A 17,020-nucleotide genomic window follows, 5' to 3' on the forward strand; every position below is an offset into this window, starting at 1 on the left:
CATCCTCCTCCTTCTGCAGCGTCATCCATCCCCGTGCGGGAGCTCCTCCCTTCCCGCCTCGCAGTGATCCCCGAGCAGGGCCAGGAGTCGATGTCCAGACAGGGTTGGGGCTTCCCAGCTGTGTAGTTTGGTGACATCTCTTCAACCTCCCCTTCTGGGCCAGGCCAGGCCCCTTCTCTGCCCGGAGATGCCAACCTCTTGCTGGAAATGTGGTCCCTGGAAGGGGCAGCCGGTGCCCTGGGGCAGGAGCCGCAGGGGAGTTGATCCGGAGAGCCGGAGCGAGGCTCAGTTGGCCGCTCTCGGAGAGGCCTCACCTTGGCCTGATGCTGCTGGAAGCCCCTTCGTGAGCAACGCGGTGAAGTGAGTCCGGCCTGGAGGCTCCCAGGGACGGTCCCTGTGGGACTCCCTTTCGCACAAGTGACAGAAGGAGACTTGGTGTCCCCAGGCCTTGTGTTGGCAGGAGGGGACGGGGGACGGGCCCCTCCTTGGGGCTGTCTGCTCCCCACCCGGGGCAAGGAGCCGCATCCAGCCAGGAGCCCGGGCGGGAAGAGCTCGGAAGGATCCATGAGAACAAAGAAGCACGAAGCAGATCCCAACCCAGCGGTGGGAATAGCAGAGAAGCTGCCAGGCAAAGACAACCCCGATCATCCCTGGTCTCTGTCACCTGCTAACGGAGCCGCTCTGCCTTGGGCAGCCTGAGCACAGAGCCGGGTGCCCATCGCACGGCCCAGCCCCGAGAGCATCCGCCCGGCTGCATCCCCTGCTCCATCCCGCATCCCGTGCCCGGGGGCGAATCCCTTGGAGCGGGTGCTCCCCCAGGCAAGGCGAGTCACACTGATGGAGAAGGGGGGGACAGAAAAAAAGAAGTCAAAAAAAACCCACCCAACCAACCACCTGTCTCAGCAATGCACCCCGTTTTTTTTGTACATTGATTGTGTAATTTAAGAAGTATATATATAATATATATATATATTGTGATTGTATTACCGTGGATACAACAAGAAAAAAAAACAGCAAGTGAAAATGAGTGAGTTCTGTGAGTGTCCTGCTGCCTCGGGGGCTCGTCTGCCCCACGCGCACCCGTCTCATTGCATCCCAAAAACCTGCTGCCGGGCAAAACCTCGGGATCAAGCCCTGAGCTGCAGGATGCTCTGGGATCCCTCCCATTCACCCCAGCGGGGGCATCTCTGGGGCTGTTGGGGCAGGACGGAGGGACCTGGGGCACTTTTGGCACCAGGTCGAGGTCTGCAAACCTGCAGCAGGGAATTGGCGGCGGGAGCGACGATCCGCTCGCTGGGATCACAGGGCAGCGGTGCCAGGGCATCCCGGGATGTGGGAACGCCAGGGACCCCCTCAGGACACCTGGGCGAGGGGCAATGTTGGGGGCTGGTGAGTCCCGCATCGTCGGAGACCCCTGGGCACCCTGACCCTCCTTGGGAGGGATCAGGGAGAAACCGGCCGGCTCGGCACCAAACAAAGGGGAATTTCACCCAAGCAGCGCGCGGGTGACTGGGGACACAGGGATCCCGCTCCAGGCTCCACTCGGCTCCAAACCACAAGTGCCCACGAGGAAATCACCAGAGACACCTTCCACGTTTATTTTTCCTGTGTTATTTTTTTCCTCCCCTTTTTGCTGGATCAAGGGCCGCTTTCCTCCCCCCGGCTCCTCCCCGTGCTCCGGAGGCGCCAGCCCGGCCGTGGCGCTCGGCCGAAGCGGAGCGGCTCCTCTGCCACCTGCACGGGACAGACCGGGCAGCAAGATGGGAAAGAGGCAGCGGCCGCCACAGGCAGCGCTTTTAAGTTAAAAAAAAAAAATCCACCCAGGTCTATTATTTTCCCCCCGCCTTAGACTCTCACTAAGCGTTTCACGGGCATCCGGGGCTCCCTTCTTTACTGCTCCTGTGAACCTAAACCACATCTCAGCGGCAGCCAAAACCAAAAGGAAAACAAATAATAAAAAAAAAAAACCCTATAATATTAAAGATCAACAAGGCAGGGTAACTTAGACTCTTGTGAAATGCGCAGGATAAACAGCCCCAGGTCTCTGTCCAGGTTTTGCTGCGGCTCTTTGGGTTTCAGATTTATCTTCCAGAGGGAAATGGCAGAAAGTACATTTCTGTTTCGTGTTTTTTTCCTCTCCCGCTTCCCTGGGAGCAGGGATTGGGCAGTGGAAGCCAAAGCTCGGCCAGGGGATGTGAGTGGCCGCAGGGAGGGACCGGGGCCACTGTTTGCTGTCACCCCTGGGGCAAAAATCCCTCCTTGGAGGGGCCGCGTCCCTGCAGCGGGGACGCCCCGGTGGCTTCGTCCCGGTGTGAGGACGGGCTCGGGGGGACATGGGTGGCTCGGTGCTCCGTTGCCGGCAGCTTGGAGCAGCTCTGTGCCCCAGCCGTGGTCCGTGGCATCCGCGTCACCCGCGGTCCATGGCACCCGTGACACGTGGCCCCCGTGACAGCACGTGGCACCCGTGACACACGGCCCCCCTCGGCCTGTCCCTCCTCGGCCGCTCACAGCGGGTGCACGAACTGGTAGACGAGGCGCTGGGAGATGTCGGGCTTCCGGATGATGCCCTTCTTGTAATACTGCCGGATGGAGCGGCTCAGCTTGTCGTAGTTCATGGCCGGGCGGTTCTTGCGGATGCCCCAGAGCCGGGCCACCTGCGCCGAGTCCTCGATCTTGAAGATGCCTGCGGGGAGCCCGGGGCTGTGGGCCACGGCACGCGGCGGCGGGGCCACGCGCAGAGCGCGCGGCCGCGGGACCCACCTTTCTCCTTGTTGAGCCAGCGGATGAAGCGCCCGTAGTTGTGGGGTTTCAGCAGCAGCTCCTTGAGGAACTGCCAGAGGTGGATGGGCTGCCCGGTGCAGGACGAGTCCACCTCGCTGTCCGCCCAGGCGCCGTCACCCGCTGCGCCGGGAACGCGGAGGGGCTGAGCGCGGCGCCGCGGGCACCCGCGCGCTCCTCAGCCCGAGGATCCCCCGCGGTGAAGGGGATGGGGATGAGGGTGCCCCAGCGCTTTCCCCTCCAAAGCGTTTGCATTTGGGACGGAGGGAGTGCAAACGAACTGCCACGGAGGGAGCAGGAGGCCGAGCCCACACCAAACTCACCGCAGTATCGCCCGGCGCCCGGCGCAGCTTTCTCCTTCATCCAGGCGGCTGCAAGGGCAAAGCCGCGGGTGAGGGGCGGCCGCTGCAGCGGGGGCCGCCACCGGTGCCGGCACCTACCGGATTTCCAGATGTCGAGATGCGCGTGCAGGACGTCGCCGCAGGCCGGCGAGCGCTCGCAGAACTGCTGCTCCGACATGGCGCACAGCTCCCTGCCCGACAGCTCCTGGAAGGACTTGCCGAGCTGCGGCAGCCGGTACTGGTGCTCCGTCCACAGGATCCACTTCTGCACGTTGCCGGGGCTCCAGTCGGCCGGGTCTGCGCGGGGGCAGCGGCGGGGGCGCTCAGCCGACGCGCGGAGCGCGCGGGGCGCCGTGCGCGCGGGCGCTCGCGCGGGCACCCACCTGCGGCGATGTTGAGCAGCTTGCAGGCCGTCTCGATGTCCTTGAGCACCTCGCCCAGCACGAGGCTCTGCACCTGCTCCAGCGAGCGCTCCTCCACGGGCAGCCCGCCCGCCAGGTCCAGCGCGCCGGCGCCCTGGCTGTCGATGACGGGGCACTGCTCGGGCTCCTTGGGCGCCTCGGCGCGGCCGCCCGCCGCGGGGCCCTTGGGCGCCCAGCCGGCGTGCTCGGTGTGCGGCGCGTCGCAGTAGTGCAGGCAGAAGGCGGGCAGGCTGCTCGGCGCCGCGGGGCCGGCGCTGCCGGCGGCTCCCCACGCGCGCGCGCCGGGATGCCGGCCCGGCGGCAGCAGAGCGGGTTCCAGCAGGGCGCCGCGGGCGGCCGGCGCCGCGGGCATCCCGGGGCCCGCGCTGCCCATGCTGCTGCTCAGCGCTGCCTGCTCCGAGCCTGCGGGACGGGAGAGAGAGCGGGAAGCTGGCGGCAGGCTCAAAGGCGGCGGCTAAGCCTGTTAGAGGGGGAACGGCCCTGCAAAGGGAGCCGGGCACCGCGCGGGGCGGCTTCTGGGTCAGCGGGCAGCGCGCGGGGACGGCCGGCGCGCTGCAAATGCACTTGTGGTGCCAGCTGGCACGGGGGACATCGCGAGGTCCCCACAGAGCCCGGGCCAGGCTGGCACATGGGTGGGAAGCGGCGCGGGGCATCCGAGCCATAGGGACACAGTTCTGCCCGTGGAAAGCGGCACCCGCTGGCTTGAGTCCCGCTCCATGGACCAGGGTTCGGGCTGGGCACCGGGCACCTTGCAGCACCCACCACGGGCCCCACGCAGGGCAGCTCCACCTTGGGCACACAGGGAATGAGGCTGCGGGAAGAGGATGATCCTGCTGGATTGCCATGGCAACCCCGGGAAACGGCTCCGTCACTGCAGGAAGCTCCCCAAGAGCACAGTGGCATCCCGAGGACCAGGGAGAAGAGGAGCCCACAGGCAGGGAGACACCTGAGGGCCAACATTTATTTATTTATCTACATTAAAATTACGTGTAAGAGCCCAGGAAAATCACTTGCGCTGGAGAAGCCAGTGAGGATCTCGCCTCCACCTGAGCTTCACAGATGGGGGTCCAGGAGAGGGATCCCTCATTTTGGAGCTGGAAATCGTGATCCCAGGTGCCAACCACCAAGCTAACGGGGTGTTTTTGGTGGCCTCGTGAAGGCCAGAGTGAGGAGGAGGAGGGAGGATGGGATCACCTCCTGGCCCCGCACCTGCCCTCCAGCCCGTTTCCCCTAGAGATGCCGCCCGCTCCCAAACCTCTGCTTCATTTGCTCCGGATTAAGTGCAGAGCTTTAGCTGATCAGCCCTAAATCCAACCTCATGCTGCTCCTGGTACAAAAGGGAAGTGGCAACAGCTTGTGCAGAGCCGCCCCTCGCAACCTGCCTGGGAAGCGCTGAGCCCCCGGGATGCTCCGGAGCTGCGGGTACCGCTCTGGGCTCTCTGGGACGCTCTGGGAATGCGGTACCACCCTGGAGCCCCTGGGATGCCCTGGGGATGCGGGTACCACACCTGAGCCTCTGGGATGCTCCAGGCCTGCGGGCACCTTTCCTGAGGCTCCGGGATGCGGCAGGGGCCGCTCTCCCCTCCGGCAGCGGCCGTATGGAGCCAGCAGGGCTCACCGGGCCATTCCCGGGGGAACAGGGTCCGGCAGCCGCGGGAGCTGTGGGAGAGCGCGGCCGGAGCGGCCGCGGGCAAACCCGGCTGTACTCCCAGGGCGGGGGCCCTGTTTGCCTTTCCGCGGCGCTGGCACGGAGCGGCCCCGGCCCCGCGCTGGGTGGGGACGTGTTTGCTCGCCCAGGGCGCTGCGGGACACGGGTCGGAGCCGCCGGGGCGGCGCGGGAGCCCCCGGCGCCCGTCCCGCCGCCGCCGCCGCTCCGAGCGGGGCGACGCCGAGTCCTCCGCTCGCTCCGGCCGACCCTTGCGCACGTGGGGAATCGCGACGGCGGAGCCGGGAGCTCGGCCACGGCAAAATGGCACCGGGCAGGAAAGGAAGCGATTAGGGAATTAGCTCTTGCAACACTTTAAACAAACAACTGCCACCGAATTGGACGAGCCGCCGGGCCCCGGGCGGTTTTCCGAGGTTTTCCCTTTCCTCCAGAGCCGCGCGAATGCCAAGGGCGCAGCGAGGCCCCGGCGCCGCTCTCCCTGCTCCAGCGGGTCCGGCCACGGTGCCGCGGAGCCCGGCCGGGTCAGCGCCCGGCACGGCCTGTCCCAGCGCCCAGCACAGCCCGCACCAGCGGCTCCGGAGAAAGCGAAGCCAGGGGGAGAAAGGGGAGCTGCAGCCCAGCCCTGCGAACAATGGGCCCGTTAATTAAAATTAAATCTGCCGTTAAACAGGTTGTGCCGCAGCGCAGCTCAGGGAGACAGCCCGGGACAGCTCCCAAATCCCAGGGTGCTTCCAGGAGCCCTTTCCCAGCCCCACATCCCATTTTAGGCGCAAGGTGGGATGGTTTCCCCTTTTTCCTGGGGTTTGGCAGCAGGTACTCCAGGATTCCAGCACTTGGCCGTTGGGAAGGCAATGTCCCCTCTGTGACTGTCTCCCGTCGGGATCCTGAAACTACGAGTGGCTTTAGTGGCACCTGGATGGAGCCATCGGAGGCAGCTGGAGCTTCCCGCCGCAGGGGAGCAGGAGCCACGGGGATGCTCCGAGATGAGGGAATTGCGTGGGCAGAGGTGTCCCTATGGCCGGAGCAGGGAGCTGGGGCTCTGAGATGCAGCATGGACAGAGAGGGGGGTCTCGCTATAGGGCCCAGAGCCCCCCGGCAGGGCAGATTCCTGGGATACCTGCACTGGGGGATCCCAGTGAGAATGTGGCTCCAAATGAAGCTCTGGCTCCTGCTGCAAACCCCTCTCCTTGTAGCCTCTGAGGGCTGTGGCCACCTGGGCACCTCGGTGGCCGCTGCCACCTGCCCGGGGCCGGGTGTCCCCCGGGCAGCGGTCGGGCCGCCCCGGGCAGGGCGCAGCAGAGCTTGCAGCCCCGCGCCGGCCCGGCCGCCCGCGCCGGCAGGGCCCAACGGAGCGGCCTTGGCAGCGCCGCCGCGTTTGTGTTTCGCTAGCCGAGCAGAACCACCAAAACCCGACCTGCAGCCAACCCGCTTTGGCACCGGCGCGGCGGGAAGCGAAGCCGGCGGCTCGGGGAGGCCGCGGGGACGCGGAGAGGGTGGAAGCAGGTGGCAGAGATGCCCCCCACCCGGTGCCTCCAAAGCTGGATAGACCCGCTGCGCCCACCGGCACCGGCTCCATTGGGCTCCCATTGCCGCGGGGCTGGGGGCAGCGGGACGGTGCCAGCGGCGGCGGCAGCACCGGGATATCCCGGCGGCCGCCCTGGTGCAAGGGGGGGACGCGCGAAGCTGCGAGCGCAGCAGGGGCTGCAGGTCCCGCAGCCGCCCGGGCATCCCCGCGGCTCCTACCTGGCGCTCAGGGCCGGGCCGGGGGCGCGCGGGCGGGCAGGGGGGTGCGCGGGGCGCGCGGCACCGAGCACATGGCCCCGGTGTCCCCGGTGCTGCTCCGGCCCGCGCGGACGCCACGGGGCAGCGGGGAGCCGAGCGCTCCGCAGCCGCCGCCTCGGCCCATTATATCCCGCTCCTTCCTTATTTACCTGAACAAACAAGCGGGCGCTTACCTCAGCTGGAGGTGTTTGAATATCCCCGAGCGGGGTTAACCCTTGAGGGGGGCGTCGAGCGCCACGGCCCTGCGGCGCCGCGGCGGAGTCGGGCGCCGTTAACCCCTTCCCACTCCCTGTCCGTCCCGGAGGCTCCTCCGCTCTTGCCCTGCCCCGGAGCCTGCGGAACAGGGACCGGCTCCGGCACTGCCGGCGGCTCGGCCGGCCCCACGTGCGCCAAGCAACGCGCGGCAGCCGGGACAGGAGCAAATCAGCGGCACGAGGGCGGTGGGGCAGGACCGCGGCGGAGGCGGCGAGCGCCAAGGCGGGAGCGCTCCGACCTGCCAAGGTTGCTCCAACCTGCCGAGGATGCTCCAGCCCACTGAGGATAATCCAACTCCTGAGGAGGATCCAACCTGCCAAGGATGCTCCAACCTGCCAAGGATACTCCAGCCCACCAAGGAGGCTCCAACCCAGCTAAGGATACTCCATCCTACTGAGGATGCTCCATCCTGCCAAGGATGCTCCAACCTGGCTGAGGATGCTCCAGCCCAGCTAAGGATGCTCCAACCTACTGAGGATGCTCCAACATTGGGGTTGCTCCAGTTCCCCAAGGACGCTCCAACCCCTGAGGATGCTTGAACCCCCCAAGGATGCCCCAAGCTGCCTGCTCTGTGCCAGGAGCCCCTGGCGCCCCTCTCCAGCCGTGCCGTGCCGGGGGCACGAGGCACCCTGCTCGCCGGCATTGCGGGAATCGCTGCCGTGCTCGGGAACGCGGCGGCGCAGGGCACCCAGGGCCTTGTGTGCCTGCACTAGCACGAGCTGGAAAAAGCTGCTTCAAGTGAGACAGACACCGAGCTGGAATTTACTGTCTTTCAGCCCGGAAAGGCGGTGTTGCAGGTCACCGGGTTCTGCCATGGGGAAAAACGAGCTCTCCCACGGCCTCAAAACCTGCATTTTTGCAAAGGCGTCAGCACAGCCCAGCCCAGCCCGGCCGTGAACCGCAGGTCTCACCCGGAGCGGCTCTGGCGGAAACCCAGTGCCCGGAGGAGAGGGAAAAGACAGGGGAGGTTCCCCCAGAAAGCGCCCTGGGTATCGGGGTGTCCCCAGCAAAGGGCACCGTGGGCTTCGCCGCGATCGCCAGCGCCGCGCGCTCCCGCCTCCCTTCCAAGCACCTCCGCGTTATCTTATCGGAGGGGGAAAACGCTCCCCCCAGATTACGGCTCTCGCTGTTTAAGAGCAGCTTCGCTCCGTCTGGTTTGGGAAATGCAGCTGGGTCCGGGACACGTGGCAGGGCCGGCGGCTTGGCAGGACGCGAGGGCTGCCCTTATCCCGATCGGAGTGCACGGAGCTCCCAGGGTGCCAAATCCCCGGGATCACGCGCAGGCGAGGGGTCTGTGCGGCTCGAGCACGCTGAGTGTGCGGGAAAGCAGCAAAGGGCAGCGGGGAGGAGAGCTGGGATCAGCTGGCGAACGGATCGGATGGATCCGCTGGAGCACCTGGTCCCGCATCCCGGTCCAAGAGCATCCCGTGGCCCAGCCAGCCCAGCCCGCCTGCGCCCAGGGACCACGGCTGGCTCCGAAAGTGTTTTCCCCGCTCCGTTATCAGCAGGATTTCGATAAGGGATACCTGGATGGCGGGAGCATTCACTCGGCTTCCCAGGGTGTTTGCTGTGCCGATCTGGGGCAGAGCAGGGCGGCTGGGCAGCATGGAGCGAGGAAAACACGGAAAATCCTCCACGTCAGCCACGGGGATGCCCATTTGCCAGGGGGTTGGCGCACGGCCTGGGCTGGGGTGCACACTGGGGCTTCCACGGAGCCCTCGGGATGCAACCAAGGTGCCAAGGGCATCGCAGGATCCGTGTGCCCCAGGCAAAGGCCTGGGCAGAGCATCACGGCAGCCGGCACCTGGGTAAGGCAAATCCCGGAGCTTGCCAAGGGAAGCCCAAATTCCGGCACCGCGATTCCCGCCCCGGCGGCGGCTCCGGCTGCCTCCCGCCTTTCGCAATCCCGCCGGGGTCAGCGCGCTGCTCCGGGCGGCTCCGGTTACGTATGCAAAGCAGCGAGGGACAACGTTGCGACACCCGAGGGACGAGCGTGGGGGGGACCCCGAGGCCGGCGCGGGCGCCGCGTGCGGCTCGTGGGCCGGGAGCCTCTCCTGGCCCCCGGTCCCCAGCACTCGCCCGCGATGCCGCTGCCTTTGGGCCGGAGCGGAAAGCTGGGAAAGGGGCTGGGAATGAGGCTGGAGGCCTCTCCCCTCCTGCCCCCTGCGGCAAATCGCTGGCTCTGGCACAAGAATAACAGAGAAGGAGCCCAGGGACATGGGGACATAATGAAGCCATTGAAGGGGCTTGATGTCACTGCAGGAAGCGCAGGGCCCGGGCGTTTGTCACCGTGGCCGCGTGCGTTTCCTGGTGTCCCGCAGGGGCGGGGGTTTGGAGCGGGTGCCGCAGGGTGTCCCCGCGCGTGGCCGCGGCGCAAGGCCGGGACGGTGACCCCGTTCGTGGGCTGCAGGTGGGATTTATCCCGTAGGAGCCGCAGAAAAGGGAGAAGGGCTTGAAATCCACCAGGAAGCAAAGCGGGAGAGTGGTCTGGGAAGAGGCAGAGCCCGAGGATCCCAGGAATCCCGAAGGGCAGCAGCAGCCCCGCCGGGAGCCGCCTGCCGCTCGCTCCCCTCCTGCCACCCGTAATCTTAATTGCTCCAGGCTGGATGTTTGCTCAGGCCGGCGCTTCCTCCCTCCCTCCCTTCCGAGGAGCCGCGAGGGCAAACGCGGCCGGCGGGTGCAGGGACCCGGTGCAGGACGGAGCTGCGGGGGGATCCCGCTCCCGCTCCCCGTCGGTCGGCACACGTGTTTAACAGCCCCCACGTGTGTTATTCCCACGACACGGATCGGGGGGGAGCATTAGTGTAAATGCAAATCTCAAACCAGCCCCATTTGTCCGGAGTCTCAAATCCCAAATTGGCTCATCCAGAAAGAGTCGCTCCCAGGGGAGCAGTGGAGCGAGGGGACCCCAATGGCAGCCCCTCCGTTTGGGAACAGCCCCGGAGCGGAGCCACCTCGGCCGCGGAGCCACCGCCGTGTTTGCTGTTCCCTCGCTAATGCTCTGCTCTTGGCTTCCTCCACTGCCGTCAGCCCCGCTTTTGTCCCGGGATTAAGCTGGAAAGTCACCGCGGGCCGGTGCCAGGATGCAGCGGCTCAGGGATGCAGGGAGCTCCCGGCTCCGCTCCGACGCTCGGCCCCACGCGGGGATGATCCCAGCTCCGGGAGCGGCTCCCTGTGGGAGCCCGGCCGCGCTCGGCCGCGTTCCCGGTGCCTCTCGCAGCGCCCGGCTCCGAGCCCAGCGGCGCTCGTTTCCCACAGCGGCTGCCACGAGAAATGCAAATCCAGGCGCATTCCCCCGCACGGAAACGACTCCGGAGCATGGGAGCCGTACACAGCCCGGCCGGGATCCCTGACACCCAACCCTTTCTGAGCCCAAAGGCGGGATGGGGGGCAGGAGGGGCCCCGGCCTGGCCAGGGAAGGGGAAAAGCCCTGGGGAGAAGGTGCCCAAGGAGCTCTGGCTCCCGGCTCTGACTCAGCCGTGAGTCACCGGCTCCCTGGGACACGTGGCCTCCCGGGACGCAGCGCTCGGCTCTGGGGGCTCATCCCGGCCCTGGGGGCTCATCCTGGTCCTGGGGGCTCATCCTGGCCCTGGGGCCTCATCCCGGCCCGGCTGCAGCCCCTCGGCCGGCCGGGGAGCAGGAGGGGCTGGGAAAGGGCAGAGACTGGGAAAGCCAGCGGTGGATTCCGCATCTTCATCCTCCCTGGAGCCTTTTTCTGGGAGGATGAGGGGAAACCTCGAGCCCTCCGGCAGCCGCTTCCCCACGGGGCTGCCCCCTCGCACATGGGCTCTGCTGGGATCCACTCCCACCGGCAGCACCGCCGCCCTGCACCAAAAGAAAAGGGAAAGACCCGAGTGTGTTTAGCAGTTCCCAGTTGTTTGCTCTTTAAATAATTGCTTTATCGCTATTTATCCAGATCGCTGGAGAACTCGGACAAACCGGCTGCTCCGGCAGCGGCACCCGCAGCCCTGGCCCCGAGCGGAGCCGCCGGGGGGTCCAGCGCATCCCGGCGCATCCCGAGGAGGGTCCGCGGGGATCCCGGCGTCCCGGGGGCCACGGCCACGGGCGGTTTCTGGGTGACGTCAGGGCGCAGCCGGCAGCCGGCGGCCGTAATTGAGGAAACGCGGCCGGGCAAACAGGGCCATGAGATAAGGAGCTGGCGGGGGGGCTGCCTCGGGCGGCCTCCCCCTCATCCCGGCGCTCCGCAGCGCTTCCCGGGATGCGCAGCCCGCTCGGCTCCCTCAGCCCGCGCCGGCTCCGGCCCTTCCCTGGCCCAGACCGGCATCAATAACTCCCTTGGGAGCAGCTTCCCGCAGCGAGCGCCGCTCCCGCGGGATACGAGGATGCGCTGGCGTTCCCGGAATAGCAGCTGGGAAGCGGCCCCTGACTTTTAAAGACACAGGCAGGGCAGGAACACCCTGTTCTCCTGTTTTCCCCCAAAATACAGGCTGCTTCCCGGCAGCGGGAGCTTGGGAAGAGCAGGGATCGCTCTGCTCTTAGAGCGGAGCTGAGGGAGCTTCTTCCGTGGAAGCACCTCAGGCTACTGCAGCACCGGAGCAGGCCAAGGTGCGGACAAAAACAAGGGAGCAGGGACAAAGCATCGGAGCCAGCGCGGCTCCGCACCGGGAACGGGGCAGCACCAAGGGCTGCGCCCTGCGCCTGCCAGCTGCTCCCGCGCCGCTTCCAGCGGGAAGCACGGGCGGGAGATGAGGTTTCCTTGGACTAATTCTGTGTAACTGGGTATTTTCCAATGAATTCACTGGCTGAACACAGGAGGGAGAGACGGGTTGGAAAAGTCAAGCCCTCAGCACCAGCAGTTATTCCTGACTCCGTGCGTGGAAGCAGATGCACGGATGCTTTTCCCCACGGACTCCCTTTCGGAGCACAAAATTCTCCTTACTCAGCACAGTCCATTTTCCCATTGGGCTTCTCGCCTGCTTTATAGCAGATCCCGAGGGATTTGGTGAAGCGGATTCAGCTGCCGCCCTCAGCATCTTGCAGCCCTTTGTGGGATGGGGAAACCACCACAACTGGCCCCCCTCGGCCCGCGCCGTGCCCGGCTCTATTCCGGGCAAGTCATTCCCGTTCCGAGGGGACTGTGGGCTCGAGCACCACCAAAGAGGTGACAGGAGCAGCTCCAGGAGGCTTCAACGTAGTGACAACCCCCCAAGCGCAGCAGCCACCGCGTCCTGAACCCAAAGCAGCAGGCTCAAAACGAGGTTTTTATAACCTTCAATGGACAAAGAGCCGCCCTCCTTAAGGAAAAAAGATTGGGAAAGAGGAAAGGCAGCCCCAAACGGCGCAGCCTGCAGCCGCTGTTTGCCTTGGCCGCCTGCCTCGCCGCCCTGCACCGCACCCCGCGCTGCGAACGGCCGCGCGGCACCGGGGACGTAAGACGACCTCCACTATAGCAATAGCTCCTGGTATTTGCCTGCTCCTCGGATAGTGTTTGGAGGAAGGTGTGATCATATTGTCCCGCTTTGATGAGCTCCTGACAGGTTGCAACCCTAAAGGCAAACAGATCCTTTCAAGCAAATACCGAGTAAATGAAAAGGGAGGAAGAGGGTGGGAGGGAGGAAGGGGGGCGATGGGAACCTACCCAAACAGTGAACGGTCTCAGCGACACCTGCGAGCGCCGCGCTCAAGGGCCGCATTCATTGCGAGGCCGAGAACAAACAGCAGCCGGCGCGGGCGGCAGGACGGCTGTTCCCAGCGAGCGTCCGCACAGGCTCAAACGGCGCACGAAGAGCCGCGGGCGCTCGTTCAAACGGCGAGACGCGGCCCTGGCGCTCGCACGGGAGGAGCGCGGCCCGCGGGCAGCGCGGACACCCGCGGCCGCCCCGCGCGGGCGCACGGGGATGCGTGGGGGACGCCTCGGCGCGGAGCACGATGACCCCACGGAGCCGCTGGGGGCTTGGGGCGCTCCCGAGACGGGTGCCGTGGCGGGGACCGCGCTGGCCCATGGCCTCACGGGGACCGCGCTGGCCCATGGCCCCATGGGCACCGCGTTGCCTCCTCACCCCACAGGGACCACGTTGGCTCCTCGCCCCACAGGGACCGCGCTGGCCCGTGGCCCCACAGGGACCGCGTTGGCTCCTCACCCCACAGGGACCGCGCTGGTCCGTGGCCCCACGGGCACCGCGTTGGCTCCTCGCCCCCCGGGCACCGCGGTGTCCCGTGGCCGCTCGCTGGCTCCTCGCAGGTCCCCTCGGCCGCCCAGCGCGAGGCCGCAGCGTCACGCGTGTCCCCGACAGCCTCTCCTCGCCCCAACCCTCGCGGCGCAGACGGAAGGAGCCGGTGCCGGCTGCTTCCCGTTCTTCCTGCTCGGGAAGCGGCTGGCCTGGCTCTAACCTCTCACCTTGCAGCAGCTCCCAGGCCCAGGGCTCCCTTCCCAGACGGATCCGCACGGTCTCTCTGCCACTCTTGGGATGCGACTGCCTGGACCGGACCATTGGTTTGACAAACTCAAGACACACTGAGGTTCTTTTTAAACCTTTAAACCTTTTAAACATGCTGGGTAATTGCACGCATTGCCCATAGAGGCATCTTAGCATCCACAAACACCTTGGAAATGCAAGCAGAAAGGGTATGTTTAGTTAAGATTGGAGGTTTGGAAGCTTTTGGTGCATCAATAAAACTCTCCACAGCTACAGAACATTTTTTTTTCTGTGTTAATTTAATCATACAAATATTCATTTATACATTAAGGAAGAAGCTTCCTTTTCATTCTTTACCCCCCGTGCGCTACCCGCAGGGCTTCCCCGGCCGCGGCAGCAGAGCGCCCTGCTCCGCGCAGGCCGGGCCGCACAACCACCCACTCACTCACACAAGGAAGGAGAACGGAACCGCGGAGCCCAGGGCAGCAGCGGGACCGCGCGCCCCTCGCATCCCGCATCCCGGCCCTCCGGGGGCTCCCGTCCCGCCAGGCTGCTCCGTCCCGGCACGCGGTGCTCCGACCCGTCCGGCCCGGACAGGGCGGCCGGGCGCCACGGGGGACATCGGCTCCACCAGGCTCCGAGGCCCAAAGGGCTCCTGCTTGACGCGCGGATCCGCTTTGGAGACGACGGCGAGCGGAGGATGTGGCTTTTCTGCCCCTTCTGCAGAGCTCTGGGCATACACGTGTCCTCTGCCGCTGCTTCACCAGCCCCAAGGCAGTTGTTTCCCTCCGCTTCCAGCAGGCCGAGGACTCCAACGCGCTCAGCCGAGCTCCCCGATCCGCTCCCCGCACACGGAGCCATTCAGTGCCCTGAAGAACCAGCTCCTGTCCCCGAGCCCGCGGGCATCGAGCGGCCCGTGCAACCGCAGTGCCCTGAAGTCACCCGCAAAAAGCTTTTCTGAGGGCAGCTCGATGCCTCTTCTGGAAAGGTGGGAACCTGACAGCGACAGCAACCTGGGGCCGGCTGCACCACAAGAAACTAGAGGAGACGAAACTACCTTTGGCCTCTGCGAAACGGCTCTGCCTAGAGGAAGGGCCCAGACAGCGAGCGGAGCCACCGGTTGGAGCCTTCTCCCCGCGGGATGCACAACCCTCAGCTCCACGGGTCACCTGCAGCGACGGCTCCCATGGCCACGCAGCCACCCGGGAGCACCACGCGAGCAGCAAGCGGCTGCGGACGACCCGCGCGGCCCCGACACGAGGACATCCCGGGCTGCCAACACGGGGGAGCGACTTCACGCCCCGCGGCAGGAGCCGGCCCGCCGAGCGGGAACGCGCGCGTGGACGGGGGGCACACGCGGCTTCTTCCGAGGACAGGATTGGGTTTGAGCAGGAGGCGGGAGCGCAAGCGCAGAGCCATTCCCGAGGGAGGAGCGCGTGCGGGGAGCACAAAGCTGGCACGGGGGGATCCCAGGGTCTCCGGGTCGCTGACCGGCGCAGCGCACCCAGACTGCCTCTTCCCCCTTTTTTCCCTTAGCAGCTGCTGAAAGGAGCCAAGGAGGACAAGGAAGGGCCCTGTCGCTCGGATGAACAGCAGCCTCCGCGGGTGTGAGCGCTTCCAGCCGGGAAGCAGCCGTGTTCGAGGAGGTCGGCTGTGTTTTCACGCTGTAGAGCTGGTCACCGCAGCCGGCTGCCCACGGAGGGAGCAGAGAAAGAATCCGCTTGCCCGTGCAAGGAGAGTGCAAACCATTCCTGGACTCGGTTACTGAGAGAAAACAGCTTTTCTGGGGCAAAAGGACGTTCCCAGGACAGGAGCCAAGCAGTACAGCTGCACTAGCCAGTGCAGCACCACCTTCCACACTTACATTTCGGAGCAGCTCCCTCGGCTCCAGCAAACTGCCCTGCTTGCCAAACCACGTGCGGAGCGGGCCAGGCCGCCCTCCTGGAGGTAACGTCTTGCATTGAACCTGGTGCTCCCTGCAGAAAAATCCGCAGGGAGACTGCCGATAACACGGTGACCTTCAGCGACCAAACCTCCAAATGCAAACAGCGTCTATCAGCTCTTTCCATGAACTACCAGCAAGCAGCTCCCCTGCCCGGAGCTACAAACTCTAAGTGTTTTCCCCAAGGTCCAGTCTCTCCCTCTGCTCGATATGAAGGAACTCCCCCTGCCTGCTTCAAGATCCACCTGTGTGCACTAGTAGGAAACACAGTCCTCAAAAATGAATCCCTGCTTCAAATCATCCAAGAAAAAACAATCCATTGGGAATGAGCAGCCTGAGGCCATGCAGCATGGCCGCGCTCTGCTCCCAGGAAGGAGACCGCGCTGGAAGCCTTTGGAAGAAGGTGTCTTCGGGGGGCTTTGCATATTGCTGATCTTTGGCAGTTGGCTGTTCTGGCCTTGTTCAAGCGTCCAAAAGAGCCAGGGCCCCGTCCCCTCCTCACGCAGGGGTCACTTGCTGCAGGAGCAGCCCGTGGCCGAGCACCGACTCCTCCGAACGCAGCCCTGGGGAGCCCGCGGGGAAGGCGGGAGCCTCGCGAAAGCTGCGAGCCGCGGCGATAAAGGCAAATGAAGACAAGGCGACGCAGAATCCAGCGGCTGACACTAACTCCTGCTCTACATTCAAAAATGCAATGAATTAGCCTCCGTTTGCTAAGCTAATACTTTATCACCGGAGAAATGAATTGAAACTTATTCCGCGTGAGAGAGGCAGGGATGGCAGATCCAAAACTAAAGGGACGGGACTTAGGGAAAGCTGCACAACTACTGTCAAGTGAATTATGCCTACAGAAAGAGAGTTTCCTCTTGGCACGAGACTGATACGCTTGCTTGGTTGTTCTAGGCACAGCTACTGTACAGCGTTAACAAAAAAGTTCTTGTAAAATGCTAACCACAGAGGACAGCTCGGGAGCTTTAATAAATCTCTCCTGCTAATACAGGTGCCTATTTATGAGCACTTCATGTACACGGGGAGGGAAAGGAGCTCTCCATGTTACCTCCAGGCAGCCCAGAGTTCTCTAGCTGTGACACGGAGCCCCTGCTTCAGCACCGTTCCCAGGGACGAGCGGGACAACCAACAGCAACACCCAAACCAAAAGGAAAAAAAAGAATTAACACAAGATTAAAAAGGTGGAACTAAAACCAGCAGGTGCCATTAAAAGGAGGAGCTGGGCGAAGACCCACTCTCACTAAAAATGTCCAACAGAAACAAGTCACTGCACAAACCCCAGAAGAGGCTGAACAAACTCCCACTCGGTAGCAAGCAAAACATGACAGTTCCATAAAAATGCACGCTGTCCCTTATTTAAAAAAAATACGAACAGGAAACAAACAAAAATGAAACATTTGCTCAAACTACAACCGCTCTGTAGGCAAAATACTCTTTTTCTCAAAGATGGC

The 17,020-nt window shown here is 64.7% G+C and overlaps 1 protein-coding gene across 1 annotated transcript; it reads right to left on the bottom strand.

Annotated features, from left to right (window-relative positions):
• Positions 1 to 2,504: 2,504 nt before the first annotated feature.
• SPDEF (SAM pointed domain containing ETS transcription factor) lies at positions 2,505 to 3,914 on the bottom strand. Its single transcript, XM_088534445.1, has 5 exons — positions 3,503 to 3,914; positions 3,219 to 3,416; positions 3,102 to 3,149; positions 2,761 to 2,901; positions 2,505 to 2,683 (listed from the first exon to the last, which is right to left on the bottom strand). The coding sequence occupies exons 1-5, from the start codon at positions 3,912 to 3,914 to the stop codon at positions 2,505 to 2,507; spliced, it is 978 nt and encodes a 325-aa protein (XP_088390571.1).
• Between the last annotated feature and the right edge of the window lie 13,106 nt (positions 3,915 to 17,020).

This window comes from Tinamus guttatus, unplaced genomic scaffold (genome assembly GCF_059628265.1).
Source record: "Tinamus guttatus ecotype Peru unplaced genomic scaffold, ASM5962826v1 Tinamus_guttatus_pri_ptg000563l, whole genome shotgun sequence".
Lineage (NCBI taxonomy): Eukaryota > Metazoa > Chordata > Aves > Tinamiformes > Tinamidae > Tinamus > Tinamus guttatus.

What these genes read in the sequence shown, in the direction of transcription:
- SPDEF (XM_088534445.1), bottom strand. Translation starts at nt 3,914, where the DNA reads ATGGGCAGCGCGGGCCCCGGGATGCCCGCGGCGCCGGCCGCCCGCGGC. An exon ending in GCTGCTCAACATCGCCGCAG is followed by an intron (nt 3,417 to 3,502) that starts GTGGGTGCCCGC and finishes GCCCCCGCGCAG; the next exon opens with ACCCGGCCGACTGGAGCCCC. An exon ending in TCTCGACATCTGGAAATCCG is followed by an intron (nt 3,150 to 3,218) that starts GTAGGTGCCGGC and finishes TTGCCCTTGCAG; the next exon opens with CCGCCTGGATGAAGGAGAAA.